We start from the raw sequence: 21,523 nt of genomic DNA, 5'->3' as shown, positions 1-21,523 counted from the left end.
TTGTAACCTGTGCTGCAGTAATACTGGGTGCCTGGCAGTGTACTGGTATTGTGATTTGTCCTTTGGGAGAGGGGAGTGAGGGTACTGATTGCACTCTAGATGCCAGCCAGTATATTGGCATTATTTGTTGGCTCAGTCTGGGAGGTACCACTGTCTAGTCGCTCAGAACAATTCTTGGTATTGTCATGGAGATTCTTTACATAACTGTATGAGGCCTTGTGGTTGTCTTTACTATGTGCTTCAAGTCTGTTCTCACAGCTAACTTTGTAGTATTTGATGAGGGATCTCAACTATTCATTGAGGCTGAAAGGAGTTTATTTCCTATCTTGGGACTTCACCTCATTCCAGATCAGTTCCCTCCTTCTTTTGTACAGTTTATTTATGGCAGGAAACCACCAGATCAGCTTCCTTTTTTTGAAGGTGAGGGTCATGGTTGTATTAGGCATTGCAGTATCCATGAATTTACATACGTGTTCATAGTGCATTGTTGTTTGATTCAGCTGGCATGCAACTAGTCTACATTTGCATGTCTGACATGAGGTTACCAACCTGCTTTCATGAGAACATAGTTAGCTTGGAAGGGCATTTCATGGTGGTTACCCGTGCAGTGGGGGTAGGATACATATATATATATATATATATATATATATATATATATATATATATATATATATATATATACACACACACATATACATACATACATATATATATATATATATATATATATATATATATATATATATATATATATATATATATACACATATATATATATATATATATATATATATATATATATATATATATATATATATATATATATATATGTGTGTGTGTGTGTGTGTGTGTGTAGGTTCATATGTAGGTACTAGGCTATCGACCCATGGGCCTAAGTAAGCCTAGCCAACAAGGTTCCCTAGCTTATGCCACCCAAGAAAGTTAATTTCCTGTGCCTCTGTCAAGCAGAGCCACAGAAGTGATCGCCAGGGTGTATTTCCTATTTCCCATCCACTCATCAAGATTTTTCTTGAAGAGTGCTAATGAGGAACTTTGCTTGACATAGATGGGTAGCTTGTTCCACAGTATAGGAAGTCTCATGGACAGGAATTTATTTCTCCAGCAGGTCCGGTTTATTGTGGTGACAAGGTTTAGTTCCCTAGAGCATGTAGCTCAGAGAGATTGGGATTTCTTTAGGTGTAGCATGTCCAAAAGCTCTGGGTTTAACATAGCTTTATATGTTAGGCAGAGATCTCCTCTGAGTAAGTGATATGCTACAGAGTAAAGCTGGAGTTTTTTGAGACGGTCAGTGTAGGGAATCTGTTTGAGGCCAGTAATCCTCTTTGTAAGGTATTTCTGTGGCCTTTCCAGCTGCTGCAGATGTTTTGTGAGGTACATTCAAAAAGGGGCATTGTACTCTATAATGGGCCTAATGAGGGCCAAGCACAGGGGAACAATGACCAATTTTTTTCCTGGATGAGAACTCCTTTGTGATGAGGTGTGCCACATTGAATGATTTTCTGACTACAGTGGTGATGTGATTATCAAAGGAGAGACTACTGTCCACCTGGGTCCTAAGGTCTCTTATCACACATTCGGCATTAAGCAGACTGCTGTTTATGTGGTAGTTTATGGGTACAGAGGTTTTTACCAAAGGGGATGACAATGCACTTTTTGGCATTGAGCTTGAGGCCATGCCTCTGACACCAGGCATCTGTATCAGTGAGGCCCTTCTGCAGGATGTCCACATCATTTGGGGACTCAACTATGGCTCCTAGTTTGCAGTCATCTGCAAACTTCATTAGCCAGTGGACTTCTGTGTTAGCCTGTACTTCAGAGAAGTAGATACCAAACAGAAGAGGTCACAGGACTGAACCCTGTGGTACTACACTTGTCACTGGTTTGAAGTCAGATTTGGAGTCTGCAACCTTTACAGTGTGGGTTCTGTCAGTGAGCCAGTTGGCAACCCATCTTGTAACGTAGGGATTTATACCTAGTTTAGCTATGATTCCAGAATGAGGGATGGTGTCGAAAGCCTTGGTGAGGTCAAGATATGCTGTGTGAACCACCCTACCCTCATCTACGGCTTTGGTGACTGCCTCAAATAAGTCGATCAGGTTCAGAAGACATGATCTGCCTTTCACAAACCCAAACTGGGTGGGGTCCAGAGTTTGGAGGTTACCAATGTCTTTGTTTATGAATTCCATGATGATATGTTCCATGGCCTTGCAGACCAGACCTGTCAGGCTAATAGGGCGATAGTTCCCAGGATCAGTGGTGGCTCCCCCTTTGTGGAGTGGGATAACTGTTGCTGTGCACCACTCAGTGGACACAAAGCCTGACGTGAGACTATGATTGAGCATGGTGCTTAGGTGGGGAGCCAGTTCATTCTGAAGTTCATGTAAAATGCAGCCTGGGATGTTGTCCAATCCCAAGGATGCTGTATTTTTGGTTTTAGAGAGTACAGCTTTTACCTGCATTGATGCGATTACAGGGACTATGCATTCTTCATGTATAGATGTGGGCCCTTTAGGAGGTGAGAGGGAGGTAAAGTTAGCACTGAACCTATTTGCCAGGATGTTGGCAATATCAGTTGGTTCTGTAATTTTCATGCCATTGTGCTGTAACTCAGAGCAGATCTGGGTGTTGCCATTGCGATTCTTGACATAGCTATATAATGGTTTCTGGTTGCCCTTAGAATCAGTGGCGATTTTGTTTTCATAGCTAGCTTTGGAGGACTTTATAGGGGATCTCAGCCTCTTACTGAGGTTGACCAGGGAGCTCCTCCACTCATGGGATTCTACTCTCTTTTGCAACAGTTTCTTTCTTCTGTTGTACAGTTTATTTATGGCAGGGGACCACCAGATTGACTTCCTTTTTTGGAGGATAGCATCTTGGTTCTGTTTGGGATAGCACAATCCATGCACTCGTGTAAGTGCTTATAGAGTGCATTTGTGTAGGATTCAGCAGTCATAACTGTACTGTCCATCTGCATGGGTGTCATGAAGTTCACTACTTCTGTCTTAAGAAGCATGAAGTTTGCTTTGGAGAATTTTTTTACTGTGGTTTCCTTAATGGTGGATGTGGGTGGGATGCAGATATCTAGGGTGATTAGCTTGTGGTCGGATCTGATTAATGAGGAGTTGACTTCAGGTGTGGAACACCGGTCACTCATGTTGGTAATGACTAGGTCTAGGATATTGTTGCCCCTGGTGGCAGTGTGGATAAGTTGATCCACGGCACTGGAATTTATGAATTCCAGAAAGCGTTGAGCGAAGGAGTTGGTACATGAATAGTTTTCCCAGTTAATGGTGGGGTAGTTGAAATCACCCATTATTAGGGGGCTTGGTTGAACCCTAATATTTTCCAGTATATCAAGAAAAGAGGAGTGGAAAACCTGGGGCATGGTGGGGGATCTGTAGCAAGCTACAATTTGGATTTCAGTTTTGCCCAGAGTTAGTTGCATTTAGAGAACCTTGGATGAATTATGCTGCGTATCTAGCCTGGAGGTGTGGATATCCTTACTGTATATGGACACACCTCTACCTTTGGTGTTCTGGTCCAGGTTAGATGGCCAAAACGTGTGGTATGAGTTATAGCCTGGTAAGCAGGGGTGCTCTCTAGAGCCTTGAACCAGGTCTCAGTCACTGCACAGATATTGATGTTCTCCATTTTAAGGTGTGCCTCGAGTGAGTGCATTTTGAGATTTAGACTTCTAGCATTGAGTAGCATTAACCTCTGTTTTTGTTTGCGTGTTCCTGTTAAGGTGGTGAATTTGTCACTTGAACCTTGCCTAAAAAAGACACGAAAAGGGCAGCAAGAGTTTTAGCCAGTATCCAGAATCTCAGAGGTGACAGGTGCAGGCCATCTCTAGCAAAGCATTGTGGTCTGTCGACCATGTCGTCCCAGGCAGATAGATTATAGATGTGTGTGTGTGTGTGTGTGTGTTTGAGTGTATATGTATGTATGTATATATATATATATATATATATATATATATATATATATATATACACACACACACATATCTATATATATATATATATATATATATATATATATATATATATTTTTTTTTTTTTTTAATTAATTTATTTATTTTACATTTGTTTATTGGGAAAGTCTGACTGGACATGTCCTTTTTCAGTGGAGGCCTGAGGAGAAAAGCTCCTGATACAACAGTGCATTACAGACAAAAAACAAATATCTATACAACTATGATAACATTTATAATGAGTTTTAGAGATGCTTAACAGAGAAATTCTGATCAGTTAGATAAATGTACTTTATACAATGAAGGATAATCATAGCATTTTACTTTCTTTTAATTCTAGGATAATGCAAGCTTGAGATTTGTGATAAGAAGTAAAGTAGAAGTACAGTAGCAGTCGAATTGGAGAGGAGCATGTGGAGATGGAGAGTTAGTTATCAGCCAGGGGTTGTGCATAGGCAGATCCATTTGCTAAGTAGATAGCTTCTTAGGAATGACTTAAACATTGCTAGAGATGATGTGGAGGTAAGATTAGATGGTAGGGCATTCCAGAGTTTACCTATATAGTTTGAGTAGAGGGACACAGCTGCTTGATTTTTGGCTATATGAGTTTGTACTTGTTTTTTGTTGGAGGATCGGCGGGATCTCGTAGTAGCATGGGGTTGTAGAAGAGTTTGTAGGGAGGGTATTTTACCAGGCTCTGAGAGGATTTTGAGGGCCATAGAAAGTTGTATATAGCATAGGAGTTGTGGAAATTATAACCAATTGAGTTGCTTGAGTGCAAGGCAGTGATGAGTTCTAGCTGAAGAATTAATGGTGAATCTTGCTATTTTATTGAAGCAGATTTCCAGTTTTTGCAATTCAGATTTCTTGAGGTTAGTATGAATGGGTGCTGCATATAGTAAGGCAGAGAGTAGATGAGTTTGGGCATTGGCTATTCTGGTATTATTTGTGAAAAAGTGTTTGTTCCTATGTAAGGTACCAAGTTTTTTTGTGTACCTTTTTAACTGTCTGAGATATGTAAATATCAAATCTGAGTTTATGGTCAATTTCAATTCCTAATAGTTTTGTGTGCTGAGAGGGAGTTATGCAGGTTTTGTTATTGGAGGTAATGTGGAAAGTGTTAGGGGAGGGTGGAGTTTTGTTAGGTGAGAATATTAATAGTTTGCTTTTTTGGGGATTTAAGATTAAGTTAGCACGCGGTGGTGCAGCGGTTAGTGTTGTCGCCTTACAGCAAAAGGTTCTCCCATTCGATTCTCGGCTGGAATGCCTTCTGTGTGGAGTCTGCATGTCATCCCCATGGTCGAGTGACGGTAAAGACATGCAGGTAGGTGTGAGCGTGAATGGCCGTCCCTTCGTTGAAGGCTGGGTATCAGGCTGGCAACTAAGCACCGTAAAATCCGCTGCCAATCATGAGTGGGCCGGAGTTCCGTTGTGGCAACCCCTAACTGGGAAAAGCCGAAAGACTTTGAGTTAGCCAGGTCTCTATTTCCTGAAAGGCTTTGTGGGTAAGTGATTGAAGTTCTAGTAGGGAGGGTGCAGAGCATATCACAGTCGAATCGTCTGCATAATGGATGAGAGATGCATGAGTGGTTGCAAGGTGGAGATTGTTAGTAAATATAGAGAATAGAAGTGGGCCTAGAATGGAACCTTGGGGGACTCCAAGTTCAACTGGTAATAAGGGTGAAAGGGTCTGTTGCCATGAGACAGCTTGTTGACGCCCTGTGAGGTAATCTTGGAACCATGCAATGGTGGAATTACAAAAATGGAGGTCTGAGAGGGTGCTGAGAAGGTGGGTATGGGAGACCATATCAAAAGCTTTTGACAGGTCTAAGAAGACGGAAGATGCAAAGTGATTACTGCTCCTGTGGAGATTAATGATGTTAGTAAAAGACAATAGAGTAGTATTTGTGCTATGGAATGGACTAAAACCATGCTGGGCATTGGGTAGAAGTTTGTTATTTAGTAGGTAGTCAGTTACCTGTCTATGAATAAGTCTTTCTAGAATTTTTGAGAGAGGTGTTAATATTGAAACTGGTCTGTAGTTATTTAGCTCAGTTGATGGGCCACCTTTATGAAGGGGAATGATATATGCGGTTTTCCAGATAGAAGGGACCTGGTGTTCAGCTATTGATCTCTTGATTAGTATAGATATAGAGTATGCTATGACATCTGCTGTTAGCTTTAAGTATTCTGTGGGTAGACAATCGGCAGCTAGTGTAGTGGGCTTTAGTTTTTTTAAGAGTTTTTTGATAGTATCAGTTGGAACTGGTTGTAGTGAGAATGTGGATGTTATGTTAGAAGTGGGGATGCATATGTGTATATATATATATATATATATATATATATATATACATATATATATATATATATATATATATATATGTGTGTGTGTGTATAGGTTTGCTATCATAATTTCGAATGACACTCGGTCGACCACACTATGTTTGACAACGGAAAGTCGAGCAAGGCAATGTCGAACTTCAAAAGCAAGCCTAGGAACAGGTTTTAACATGGGTCGAGATAGGGGCGAGGTTTGTACTTCGGCAATAGCAGTGAACCCCTATCTCGACCCATGTTAAAACCCATTCCTAGGCTTGCTTTTGAAGTTCGGCATTACAGTGTTTGACTTTCCTTTGTCAAACATAGTGCGGTCGACTGAGTGTCATTCGAAATTATGATAGTAAACCATATATATATATATATATATATATATATATATATATATATATATATATATATATATATATATATATATATATATATATATATATATATATACACACACACACACACACACACACACACACACATACATATACATATATAAATATATTTTCCCTACTGTTGAATGACTGTGCTGCATGATATGTTGGTAAAAACATCAGACATATGTACAGCTGAGATGGCTTAGTGGTAAATTGCTGTGGCTATGGTGTGCAGGGTCCTGGGTTCAAGTTTTGGAAGGGCTGATTATTTTGTTGCTGGGCAGAACAAGGGCTGTTGGATACAGAGTGATTAAGGCACTTTTAAGCAGGTTTGCACAATGGTAAGCAATGCTAACTTCTGGTTAAATATGCTTACAGACGGCCTTAAAAGTGCTTAATCTTTGTAGGCATTGCTTAGCGCCACGCTAACAGGTTTAATCCCGCTTACTACTGCATAAAAGTGCTTACTCCCACTTATCCCCATGCAAATTTATTTAAAAGAAAAGAAAAAAGGGGTGATAGGAAAGTGGAGAAAAAGGGGGCATGCAGAGGGAAAGACAATAGGGAAAATAGCCAGGGATGTGCAGGATAGCTGTCCATTTCTTCTGTAGCAACATCTGTGCATATATACAGAATTTGGAGGCATATTTGGACATTCAAACCCCTGAGAGAGGGGTGAGGACAACAATAATGTGTTGTGAAGTCAATTAGACCAGATTACATGAGTCCAGTGGACATGTGTGTGAAATGGACAGCTATGTATGGGGCAACATTTTTTTTGGGGAACAGATTGCCCTTTTTTTTAGAGGTGAGAGTGGGATGTTGGGGAAGGATAGTAAGTATATTTGGGGAGGTAGGTTGGGTAGGAAGAAAGACAAGACAGACAAGACAGCATACAGGGGCAGTATATGACACATGTGGGGGGTGCACACCTTGGACAAAGAGGGGTGTTTGGAAATCAGAAGCTCATGAGCCCCCAAATGGAAACAGTGGGACTGAGGTCCCCACCCATGGGTAGTCACTACTGCACCTTCACGGCCCCGAAGGTGGCTGTGGTGTGGGCTGAGCAGGAGGGGCAGGCTAACCCTCTAATTGCACCACGTGGCCCTCAAACTGGCATAGCAGATCTCCAAGCTCCTTTCGGAGCTCGCTATGCACCAATCCCCGGACCTGGCTTTGGGTGACAGTATCCTGTCCATGCCTGCTCCCGGGGGGGACAAGCCCCATCCCCTGAGGCAGCTCCACCTGAAGGTGGTGCAGGACCAGCAGATGATGAGGTCCCACGGTGGGTCCCAGAACTGCTGGGGCCCTGTGCCATGGCCAGATGAGGTGGGAGAGGTGGGTCTGCTGGGACTGGCCTTCCCAAACATGCTATGGTGTTGAAGGTTTAGAACATATGTGGGTTAGCAATAGTCAGCACAATCCAGGATTAATTATAGCAGCATGCATAGATATTCCCATTAACCCAAAACAACAGATTTGGAACAGTTGCATTGCAAACAGAACACATGCATATGTGGAACCACAGTGGCCACTGCAATGGCATGCAGGTTACATTGATAGCAACAAGCCACCAATGATAGTATTTTAACATGGAATATTAATAGAAACACATTTCAATATTTGTTGAACAATAGGACATATGTCCCAGCCATAGATTTGGTGTAAAACATACCCATTGATTTGTGTGTTTAGATTATTGTTGCAGATATGGTTGGGGGGGGGGAGATGTCAATTAACAACTTGTATGTCCTTGCAGTACTCACAACTTTAATGATCATTGCTCTAATCAATACTCTACAGGTATTATTATAATACCCAATGGCCTTAGTTTTTCCAGTGGTATGTTTGCACACAGTGTATAATTCAACCATCTTATAGCTACTTTCTACTTCTCTTACCTGGAAGACCTTTGGGGGGAATGTTTGTTAACACTACCTGACTGTTTCTACACATATTCCCAAAATCATAGTTAAAAGTATGCATACAGCTTACTACCACTCCCAGGATTCAAACCATGTCTGTGTCTGCTAAAAATACAACAATTTGTATATCATCAGAGTAAGCTATTGAGAAACTGCTGACTCTTCCTTCAATGTTTTCTGTCTAAGTCTCTCTTGGTTGTACAATCTGACCTTGTAATTACAACATTCTTATGCAGACATTCTAGACATATTTTATGTAGCACAGTGTGGGAAACAGTGGTTAACACAACATTACTATTCAGATATCAGATCTTGGTGAATGCAACATGTCAGGCCATACAATACAAGAGTAAACACAACCAGTCCGGAATTTAGAACTTTATTGCCAGGCAGTTACACTTTTATTTAAATATGACCTATATGGGAATATTACTGTCATATTGTCTGGTTTATTCAGTACAAACCATACACATTTTTTATACTGCCAGGTGACATTTTACTCCTTTATATTTATTTGGTATGACTACTACAAGCAGGATTGTTACTCACTAGCCTCAGGACGCATCCTTTGCAACCTGCTAGTATGGGCTTCCTGGTTCACAGCCCACTCAGCTGCAGCTGTAATGAAAACAGAGAAACATTTATGCATACCTATCCATCACATACACTGGCTGGATTTTGGTAAACATTTATTGCTATGAATGCTTACACACTGCTGGGACATCCTTCCTCTCTCTTGCTTCTTGGACCCACTGTTCCAAGAGCTCCCACTTCTTCCATTTCAAGTTGGCATAGTGGTGCTGGACCTGCTCACCAGTCCAAGGGATACCAGTGGCACTGGTGAGATAACTGGTGAGACTTTCCCAAGCTTCCACTTTATATTGGGAGCCCTGGTACAATGGTATGTACAGTAGGTTAAGAAGAATATCCAAGATGTACATAAAGCAACAGTTTCAGAGAAACAATGCAATCCATGATGAATAAATAGTGAGCACTTTAAAATAAGAGGATTATTCAGTGAAGCTGAAGTAGTTAATATTTGAGCAATGAGGAATGAACAGCAGGGTAGAAAAACTGCGGTGTGAGAGAGAAGAAGCAAGTATATGGCGATGTTGTTGTCAGTTAGAGTTAGGTTATTAATAGAAGGTGAGACTAACCGTCTTTTGCATCCCTTCTTCAGAGAAGGGGTAAGAAGTGATTGGGGCACACTCAGTAGTAGAATCTCCTGTGTAGATTGGGGATAACTTGGGTGTGCTTTTTCTTCAAGGGATTCATCTGAAGTGTAGCTCTGTGTTATATCATAAAGGCCTATAGTGTCAACTACATGAATGCTAATAAGCATGTATAGGGTTGATACAGGCAGGCTTGAAAAAATCCTCCTTACAGATGATGAGACCACCTTGGTGGTCTTACTCAGAGGGAATAAGTGGGCCGAGTAGGGTAGAGTAGTCAGTAGGGGAAACTCACCAGTTATTTGAGGAATGGATCATAAAGGAGGAGAAAATCTCTAATCTCTGTATCTTGTCCTTTTAGAAGAGACCTATACATGACAATACAGAGTATCACTGGACTCCATACTTTTTGGGACCCTTTATTTAGAATACCCCTTGTAACCTTAACACAAGAAGAAACTGCATCAGTAAAGGAAAAAAATTGTCAGCTATACCATGAAACATTAACAGCTCCAAATCCCAGTCTCACAGCTATGAAAAACTCTCCCTCTCAACAGCCCAGCAAGTCATACCTTTAAGTAGTAACTGGAAGGATTACATAGGTGCTCCCAAATTCCAACATTGGGTTTAAGAATCAAGTTCTTGGACTGCCAATGGGACATGAGCTTGTTCTCCCAACCTATAAATGTATGAAGCATCATCACCAAGCAATGAATATTACACACAACTCATAAGATATTTCCACTAGCTTCTTTTGCATACTTTTCCTCAGAATAGCTTCCTTGCTTTTCTCTAGAATGAAATGTGTGTGTGTGTGTGTGTGTGTGTGTGTGTGTGTGTGTGTGTGTGTGTGTGTGTGTGTGTGTGTGTGTGTGTGTCTGTGTGTGTGTGTGAGTCTGTGTTTGGTGAAGTACAGCGCTTCCAAGTTTTGATTATGAAATCATTTAAAACTACTGACACATCATCTAAACTTGACTTTCTGTCAGTTTACCACCACATAGGAAATCAAATGCAGCTCATTGCAATAAGCCTAATGCACATTTTACAAACACACTTTGAAAAATATGACACTGTGGCATCCTCACAAACAGCACAGAAAACAGACAAGTACTGATTACCAGAATGTCAGGCTTCCACACGGTTTCTAAGTATCAAAAGCTATTATTGCAAACAACATCAATGACACAGCCAGTCCCAGTAGACTAGTTAACATACTGTATCACAAGCTAGTTAGATATTCTTAAACAGTACACTTGATAAATTCCATAATAAAACACACAAGTTATGAACAGAAACTCCTCTGCTCTACAGTACACTGGCAAGTGGAATCTAAAGATATGTGTTGTAGTTGCTATTAATGCCATAGCAACAATGTAATTTTACACTTGTAACTTTCTTTTGTCCCACATTTCCTTGTGTGCATTAAGCCCCTATGTTCTATAGCCACATTCACTCTTCCCAACTCCTATTATCCTAAGGCAGTGCAAGAATGAGAGAGAGGGGTAAGCAGGAGATTACGACAATTATCCATTAGGGACACTTTTTTAGCATCTAATACCCCTAGGTGATCAGAAAACATGTAGTGTTTGCTATAGTGGAAAGTAAAAGTGTGCAGTTAATTTCAAACAGTATTGGCAAACTTGTTCATTTATTTTTGACTTAGCATTTGTTAAACTGGTAAGTGAACTCGTCCAATGACCTTTTTCAGGCATGAACACTGGCTATAAAGGCAAAGACAACAATCAAATGTTAGCTGTTACATTTTCCTTTATGTGCACACATTCCCAGAGTCTCATCTGAATTTATAGGAGCTGCACTAACTGGCCTTCACCCATTTGGAGGCCTTGCCTTAGGACTCCCCTCCATCTCCCTCATTCATGATAGGGCTCTCATCTTCTTGTCCCTCCTTGGTCACCACCTGCAAAACTAGGGATATTAAACCAAGCTTGCATAGAATACAGGGCTGAAGACTTAGCTACTAGCCACATGCCATCCCTCAATGGCCACCACCTGCAGCACTAGGGATGCTTAAACAAACCTAAATGGTCTGGGGATTAGTCATCCATGTGTACTAATCACTGTGGTTTTATTGATTTGCATTTCATTTGCATTTGCCAGAGCAGTACCTATTTTTCCACTGTACCAACGATATTACGTATTACAGAGTTCTGTATTTACTTACATTTTCTCTGGCAGAGAGGGTGTGACTGTTCGAAACTGTCTAGGAATGACAGAAATCTCAATGTCATCTGGAGGAAAATCATGCAAGACCTTCAAGCTGGGGTCAACTTCTTGACCAACAATTTGTTCTTCAAAGTCAATGGGATCCACAACTTCAAAAAATCCTTTCTGCAAACAAGAACAGCAAGAGTTCTGATACACTTTTTTGTTACTACCTATACAGAAAATAATCATGCAAAGTGCCATGGAACCAGACACTCCAAACATACTATTTAATTATGGTAGCGCAAGAGAATTCACTAGTGACCTGGCTAGCAACAACCTCCATTTTCAAACAACAATATCGTATTTTAAATTTCCTAGTGTAAGAACTTATTCCAGTCTTCCAGAAATATAATAATAAAGAAAGCATTTCATCACAGTAGCTAAGGGGTTGGACTACAAAGCTAGACACAAGTATTTGAATTGCATCACTTCATATTTCCGAGAATGAGCAAGTCACTAACCTACCTGTATTCTAAGCCTCCATTACTAAAGGAACTTGCATGTTCCACTGGGACTACACAAATGCAAAATGAGCATGTAAATAAATATGTGTATATAATCCCCCACCCAGCCCAGAACAAGTAACACGATCATCTCATACCAATGCTAGCTTATCAAGAGACACTGACAGGTGTCTCAGCACTGACATTTACTCTCTCTTCCCTTTTTATAGAAGACTGTCCAGTATCTCTGCTGTACCGTTACAATCTTCCTCAGTATTTAGTACCAGTTTTTCCCAGCTTAAGTCACTGATGGGTGACCAGTTCAGTGATGTTCAGTTTTAGTACAGAAATTAAAATAAATATCATCCGCATAGTTTTGCCCTACATTTTCACTGCAGACCTACACACTCTGCTGGCACAATTCCAGTATGTTACCCTGTAGTTCAAACAGTCTCTAGCCATGTTATAAAACAATAGCTTCCTCTTAGTAGATGCAAGCAGTGATGATTCTTCTAGTCCTTAATGATGGCCATTTCTATGGATTGTGAAATCCTGGCTGAACTGGTCATGAGTTCCTTTTGTAAAAAAATTCAAGAACTTAACAGGTATTACCAATTATTAAGATATTTCTAGTATAGAAGCACTTGAGGTACATTTTCCTTTATTAAAAATGTGCAGCTGCATTGTGAATGGAGTTTGTTTTGCTCAGATGTCATTTATTTCAGACAGAAGTCATTTCAACAGATGGAGCACACCTTTTTCCACTTCAAATTAGCTGTCAGCTTAATGTGACATGTCTCCTCACTCTCCCTTCTCTATGGCAGTATATATACATGTCTTACCCTTCATAGTTGCCAGAGCCAGGTATCCAAATTTATTGCAAGTGATACAAAAGGATAATTTAAATACAGCCTCTTTTTATTGTTCTCCGCCATCTCTCAGCACTGACTAATTACCTGGGTCATGACCCCTTCCCAGCTTATAACTTCAGGATCATTGGATCAGTTTGGGCACCTATTACTCTTTCTGGCTACCTTACAGCTATGATTTCAAAATTACCTTAAACTTTGCTTGCTGCCGTTAATGAATTATAAGCAATATCTCTGATATACCCTTACACAGAAGGAAATTACCCCATTCATAAGACAAAGTATATTAAAGTTCATAAAATTAAAATTTTATTTGTCTTATGCACACAGTTTGTTTGCACTTGCGGGCACAGAGGTCAGTATCAGAGGCATACAGCAATACTGCTGTTACACTTACTGGACCCATGAGCCATAGCACTGGTAATAGTTGGACTTGTTTATTTAATGATTCTTTAACTGGGCTGCTTCCAGGACAGCGGTATTTTTTTTTTAATTTTGCTGCTGTTCAGTCTGCTTGAGATACAAAGCTGTTACCTGAGCTCCTGGAAAATCCTGCCCTCTGGTCTTATGACAGCAGTGTGCTGAGGTATGTTTCTTCCTTGAAATCTGAAATGCTGAACTATAGGCATTTATTTACTTAATTAATTTTGTTTTCAGTCCAATTTAGTGCAACTGGATTTGAGGAGGCCCACTTACATTAATGTCCCTTTAGTGAGCATTCCTTCTTGTATGTTGATTTATCTGGAAATTCATTGTCATTTGTACTTCTGTTCTGCCTGATTCAGCTACTTAGACCAGCATAATTACTTTTTATATAGTGCCACTATTATGAACGAATGAACAACAGCAGTTTTAAGATGTGTGCAACTGAAATGTAAACTTCTTGCAGATTTTATAATAATTGTTTTCACTTTTCTTTCTCATCTTTCTCTTTGGACTAATTTTTCACTTTTCTTTCTTCTTTGGGAGTTAAAGTATTGACATACTCTGATAGTTTCTTTTAGGAATTACAGTATCAACATGCCCCAATATTTTTTTCAAATGCCAATCAAGTGACTACCTCTACTGAACACAAAAACATTAATACAGACCACTAACTCATATGGGCACACTATACACTCTCACTTCTTCCTTGCTGATAACAGAACTCTCTCATTTATTAGTGATACCATTACATTCATTGGTGGATGTCATGATATCATCCACTTGCTTTGAAATTCAGTTTTCACTTATTAAGTCAATCTATTATTTTACTTAGTGACTTTATTAGAACTTATTACTGCATTATGTTATACTTACTTCAGTTGTTTATGGTTAGCACTCCCTGCTTTCTAAATCTTTGTTGCTTTCTCACATTGCTGAGATTCTTTTTAGATTTTGTTATGGCCTATTTGGTCAGGATAACCCTCTGTTGGGGCCAGTGCCTCTCCTTCGCCAACCTCTGGACCATGGCTACTGATTAAGCTAGAGCTGCTAGAGTATTAGTACCACCACTGGGGGGACAGGAAAGAACATTTTACATGTGTGTACACATCCTCCCATGACATGCTGATGCCTACACTGCCATCTGTGTACACTTCCTCCCCATGACATGCTGATGTCCACCCTGCCATCCTGTCTACATGTCCTCCCCATGACATGCTGACACCCACCCTGCCATCTGTTGACATGTCCTCCCCATGACATGCTGATGCCCATGCTGCCACCTGTGTGCATTCTACTCATAATAATAACTAAGAGATGAGCGATGCACCACACCATAAAACGTATCTCAACGATTTATTCAGAGCTGCATGTGGTGCATCACTCATCTCTTAGTTATTGTTGTGATTTTGCTGAGCAAGCTTAAACGGAACATTCTTCTGCCTTTTTGTTGCATTCTACTCATGACATGCTGACGCCCACGCTGCCATCTGTTGACATTTCCTCCCCATGACATGCTGATGCCCACGCTGCCATCTGTGTACATTCTACTCATGACATGCTGACGCCCACGCTGCCATGTCGACATGTCCTCCCTATGACATGCTGATGCCCACGCTGCCATCTTTGTACATGTCCTCCCTGACATGCTGATGCCCACTCTGCCATCTGTGTACATGTTTTCCCAATGACATGTCGATGCCCACATTACTATCTGTATACATGTCCTCCCCGCTGCCATCTGTGTTTACGTCCTCCCATGACATGCTGAAGCCCACGTTGCCATCTGTGTACACATCCTCCCCATGACATGCTGATGCCCACTCTGCCATCCATGTACACATCCTCCCCATGACATGCTGATGTCCACTCTGCCATCTGTGCACACGACATGCTGATGCCCACATTGCCATCTGTGTACATGTCCTCCCCATGACATGCTGATGCCCACTCTGCCATTTGTGTACATGTCCACCCCATGAAATGCTGATGCCCACTCTGCCATCTGTGTACACATCCTCCCCATGACATGCTGATGCCCACTCTGCCATCTGTGTACACGTGCTCCCCCTGGCATGCTGACACCCACTCTGCCATCTGTGTACATGTCCTCCCCATGAAATGCTGATGCCCACTCTGCCATCTGTGCACACATCCTCCCCATGAAATGCTGATGCCCACTCTGCCATCTGTGTACACATCCTCCCCATGACATGTTGATGCCCACTCTGCCATCTGTGTACACATCCTCCCTCTGACATGTTGATACCCACTCTGCCATCTGTGTACATGTCCTCCCCATGCAATGCTGATCCCCACTCTGCCATCTGTGTACACATCCTCCCCATGACATGCTGATGCCCACTCTGCCATCAGTGCACATGACATGCTGATACCCACATTGCCATCGGTGTACATGTTCCCCCCATGACATGCTGACAGCCATGTTGCCATCTGTGTATATGTCCTCCCCATGACATGCTGATGGCCACATTGCCATCTGTGTACACATCCTCCCCATAACATGCTGATGCCCAAGTTGGTATCTGTGTACACGTCCTCCCCATGACATACTGACACCCACGTTGCCATCTGGGTACACATCCTCCCCATGACATGCTGATGCTGCCATCCATGTACATGTTCTCATGACATGCTAACACCCACACTGCCATCCATGTAGATGTCCTCCTCATGACATTCTGACACCCACTCTGCCATCCGTGTACATGTCCTCCTCATGACATGCTGATGCCCACACTGCCATCTGTATACATGTCCTCATGACATGCTGATGCCCATGCTGCCATCCATGTACATGTCCTCCTCATGACATGCTGATGCCCAAGCTGTCATCCGTGTACATGTCCTCATGACATTCTGACACCAATGCTGAGATCCATGTACATGTTCTCCTCATGACATTCTGATACCCACGCTGCCATCTGTGTACATGTCCTTATGACATGCTGATGCCCACGCTGCCATCTGTGTACATGCTCGTCATGACATGCTGACACCCATGCTGCTATCTGTGTACATGTCCTCCCCATGGCATACTGATGCTTATTCTTCCATCTGTGTACAGCACAAAATATCTCTGCTATCTATTGTTGCTGAAACCCTCCCCTCAACCAAAGTTAGGCTTGAGTGACCAATTTAAGTTAAGCAAGCTTACAAACCCATGGCCAGCCCTCCAGCTTCCCTCAACACTGGTCAATCCTATATCACCGACTTCACAAGCTGATGCCGTGTTCCTGTACCAATGGGGCAGCTCTTTGTGAAAATTATTTTTTTTTGCTTTATACAGACATCCATTCTAATTCCCCCACAAAAAATAACCTTATGTAATTCCTTTGATCACTGGGATTTGTGCGACTATCTGCCTTTGACCAAGACTTGCACAACTTTCTTGGTCAAAGGCAATGAAATATATTGTACTTAGAAGGGGTCATTTGATTAGTTAATTTACGTGGTTAACAAATAGAAGAAACTGTTTATTTTGCTGGCTGTACTCTTATACATTTTGTGATTAGGCATTTCTTGCAGCATAGTTCTTTTTTCAGTCCATTTCATGAATGTATTTATTGTCATTTGCAATGATTTTACTATTCCCAAGTAAAGACACTGTATTCACCATATAAAATAGCCTTTATGACACACATTTTCAGCAAAACAGAAGATTAATTACTCCTGCTTATGACCTATTGTCACAGCAAGACAGTCTGAAATATGTCCCTACATACTGCTAAGTCACATGATTTAGACAGCATGCTCAACATTGCAGATCTCACTGTTTTATCCCACTACTAGCATCTTAAAACTATTTTCAAGAATAAACCTAGAGAAAACTTATAATCAGTACTAAAAAAGGAAACAAATCTTCATTTTTAAAATGAACATTGTTAGTGCTTTTAAACACTAGTTAGCAAACCTCATTCTGGGCTACCACTCTGCACTTGGTCTTCTCAGTGTTCCGTTCTCATATTTCAGTAATTCTACCTTTACAATAAATTTGTTCAATGCCAAACCTGGCTAAATAACATTTTTGATTAACAAAGCCATCCTTGGGCTAAAGAACAAGGTGAAAAGTATTAATCTCAGATTCTGGGCCGTAGTTAGAATTTATTCAAATAAGCCCTACAGTGGTCACCCCACCCAAAGGAAAAAAGTAAGTACCAAGTCATACAGACCCACATTTCAGAGGGTGATTTTTAAAGAAGCAAGCCAGCACGTCAAAATCTACTGCCAATCATTAGCAGACCGGAGTTCCGCTGTGGCGACCCCAAACCAGGAAAAGCCGAAAGAAAGAAACAAACAAACCTGAATAACTATGGATAGAAGTTCATGACATTGTTCACAAGGTGGCAACAAAAATATTTAAAGCAGTAAAGAAGACAGAAAGCGATATTCAGTTTCTTGTTATGGATGTCCTTTAGTAACAACTCCATCCTTCTATACTTCATTCACATCCCATGATTGACATCCATTCCTATTTCAATAACATCTATTTTAATTATGAGCTTTAATGAATCAGAACATGTATGAGGAAGCAATGCCATTCAATTATATGGTAATACTTGTTTAATGTACACACAGCGGTGTGAAAACTGCCTCGGGATGATTGCCACTGTCAATGTGGCACCTCTGCCTCACATGCAAAAATGAGAAAACGAGGTTGTAAATGGATGGATGGACTTGTTTCATCATCATCATCATCATCATTAACCCCCTTTATCCCATTTCTACATGGGGTCAGGGTGTCATGTTAACTGCTGCCATTTTTCTTGATTCAGTGCTACACTCCTGCCTACTTCAACACTCATGCCTGACTGTCACAGATTTTATCTCACACAATCAATCCACCTCTTTGCTGGATGCCCTCATTTCCTCTCACTTTCTTCCTGTCTGTCCCAAATCTTCTTCACCAGATTTTCTGCTTTTCTTTTTGATCTTTTCTGCAACTGGAGCTACTTGGGCTTCTGCTCTTATGTCTTCATTTCTTCATCTGTCCCACAGTGTTCATCCTATCACCTGTCTCAGGCACGTAATTTCCATCACCTCTAGCTTCCTCAGCTGTTTTGCCTTTACTGCTCAGGTTTCTGTACCATGCAGTAGTACTGGTCCCAACACTGTTTTGTACACCTTACTTTTCCACTTTTTTGGCATTCTACTGTCATACACTACACTTGACACGCTATACCAGTTGGAGTGCAGCACCTAATTCTACCTTTGACCTCTTCATTCAGACTTCTCTTCTCCTCAACTACCCCTCCCACATACTTGAAGTTATTAACCTGTTCCGCTATCTTTCCTTCTATCTCAGTTCTCAGCTTCTTCTGATCTCCCCAATTTGCTGCCATTACTACTGTCTTATCTGTACTTAGTTTCATCCCATGTGCCTTCAGTTTTGCATTCCATTCCCCTATCCTTTGCTGAAGTTCTTGCTCAGTGTCTGTCTGAAATGCCTTATCATCTGTTTATTGTACAGTAACTTACCAAGTCACTATTTAAGTAACTAAAATCTCTCCTTAGTTTCACAGTTTCCTTTATCTCTGAAGAGTGAAATTTTCCAAGTAAATGTTTACATTCAACAGGTGACTTAAATGAGGCCCATTTGCATCCTGTAGTATTGATTCGGTATCATGGCCTGAGATTTTCATGTTAGTTAAGTTCTGACTCTCTCTTGATTTCTTGGATTCTAGTATCCAGGTGGTTTGTGACAAATAGTGAAACACAGCTATGTGATATGTTAGTACTGCACCTACGGCAAAAAAAATATAGGAAACGCTGATATTTCTGGATTACGTTGTGGAATGTGATTTCTGTCCTTAAATCATGTTTATGATGGTGCAAAGTTCAAGTGTCCACCAGGAAGAGAAAAGCTTCAGGATTACCTACTCTGATGTTTAAGTTTCTTACATTTAACAATAGTGCTGTTAATTATTCATTTTACATGTTTTTTTTTGTCAAATGTGTCTTATTCATGAATTGGGAACGTTTAAATAAAGACATGACATGCACTGCCAAAGGAAAATGCTTTTGACACAAAGCACTCTGGTGTATCACTCATCTCCATCCAAGCCAACAGCACTGAATCCCTTGACTATGGTACCATGCCCTTAGTCATTGATCAAAAGTCATCTTTTAATGTGGTACTGTGGTTTCAGTGGTGAGGATAGCATTTTGTTGAGGAAGTGTATCTGAAAGGAATGCCAGGATAATGTGACACACTCAAGTTCAGAGCTCTAATTTGCACACTTCTTACACTGTGATTCTGGGTTTTGTTTTTAAAAATGTAACCTTATGTTGAAAACTTTTTTTTTTCTAAGACAAAGCAGTTTTGGGGTTAGTATGTATAAGTAGTAGGGAATTGTCCACTGCAAACTACTTTTTTCTGTATTGTAATATTTTTGAAAGTCTGTCATATCTAATGGCTGTGCTGTTTTGTGATCTCAGTCATTAATGTGCATCACTACACTGTCAAAGCTTACCCATGAAGCAATGTAAAAGCTGCACAATATGTTGATATTTCATGTGCTCAGTGGTTGACTACCTGATGAGCAATGGCCAAGGCAAACTTTCCTGAAGTCTGTTTACCCTGGTTGTGCAGGTAAAGGACATTGATGGTTTGATGTACCGAAGGGGCTGTGAAAGCCAAAGTCTGCTCTCTCACTGAACAGAAGGAAAGAAGACACATGGAAGCTGTAAGCAACCTAACATAATGAAACAAAGGACACAGGTGGGGGGAGAGGCCATGATCTCCAAATTCATGGGTAACTTTCAATTTTTATTTATATGGAAAGCAGGAAGAGACTAACAAATTTGTGGAGAACTGAAGAGTGCTAAAAAATGTCTTCTGATGGAGACAGGAAAGGAGGAGGCTGAAAACAGTGGGGCAAATTCAGGGTATTAATTTCAACAGCTAGGCAGAATGCCAGACTTTCATGCTTCTCCTAGCTCATGTGCACATATGGTAGAGCAGTACAGAGGTATCTCTATGCATCAGAAGATAAAGAACAGGTTCTGGTGTCAGTCCTATTTAAATACTGTGGTACAATATCTGCTTATCATATGGCTGTAAAAGTGGCTGGTTTCACCCACATGACAAAAACTTGTTGATTGTGTGTCTAAAATATATAGCATCTCACTTTCTCTTTATATAAGTATATGGGTCTACTCAACGAAAACACAGTTCACTGACTCACGTTGTAGAACTTACACTGCCGAAAGTTCTCTTTAACGAAATGGCATTACACTGTATGTCACTTCTCCGAAATACAAAAGTACAAAAAAATGAAATAAAACACAGAGTTTTGCAGGGAGAGCAAGCCCCCTCACCTGCACCCCCCCCCCCACAGCACCTTATCTATGCCAAGTCAGAGACTGCACTACACTGGGAAAAGGGTAAATCCCCTTATCCGCACTGTGCTGCGATCTACACCAACAAGCTCTGAATGCTATAAAAGACACACTCCCAGTAATGCATTCAACAAATATACACAAACACTGCACCTGTTCAGCAACACTAGTCTGGAAGCGGTGATCTGTGTTTGTGAGAAGTGACATTCAGTGTAACGCAGTTTCATTTAAGCGAGCTTTTGTCAGTATAAGTCCCACGATGTGAGAGTTGGTGAACTGTGTTTTCATTGAAAAGTAGTAGACCCATGTATATATGGGTCCCTATCAGTTGACCGAGTTTTCAGAAACTCGAAATTCATATGGTCAAGACCATATGATCAAGTTTTTGAAAACCCAAAGCTTTT

General features: G+C 40.9%; 1 protein-coding gene across 1 annotated transcript in view; it reads right to left on the bottom strand.

Moving 5' to 3' along the window:
• Window positions 1-21,523, bottom strand: part of LOC122787839 (dedicator of cytokinesis protein 7-like) — a 4,057,077-nt gene that overhangs the window by 3,957,271 nt on the left and 78,283 nt on the right. The window contains exon 3 of the mRNA XM_044054755.1: window positions 11,979-12,145. Within this exon, the coding sequence (XP_043910690.1) occupies window positions 11,979-12,145 (167 nt within the window). The remainder of the gene's footprint in view (window positions 1-11,978; window positions 12,146-21,523) is intronic.

Source organism: Protopterus annectens, chromosome 13.part0 (genome assembly GCF_019279795.1).
Source record: "Protopterus annectens isolate FY-2018-M chromosome 13.part0, PAN1.0, whole genome shotgun sequence".
NCBI classification, from domain to species: domain Eukaryota; kingdom Metazoa; phylum Chordata; order Ceratodontiformes; family Protopteridae; genus Protopterus; species Protopterus annectens.
This window is presented reverse-complemented; position numbering and strand designations above follow the sequence as displayed.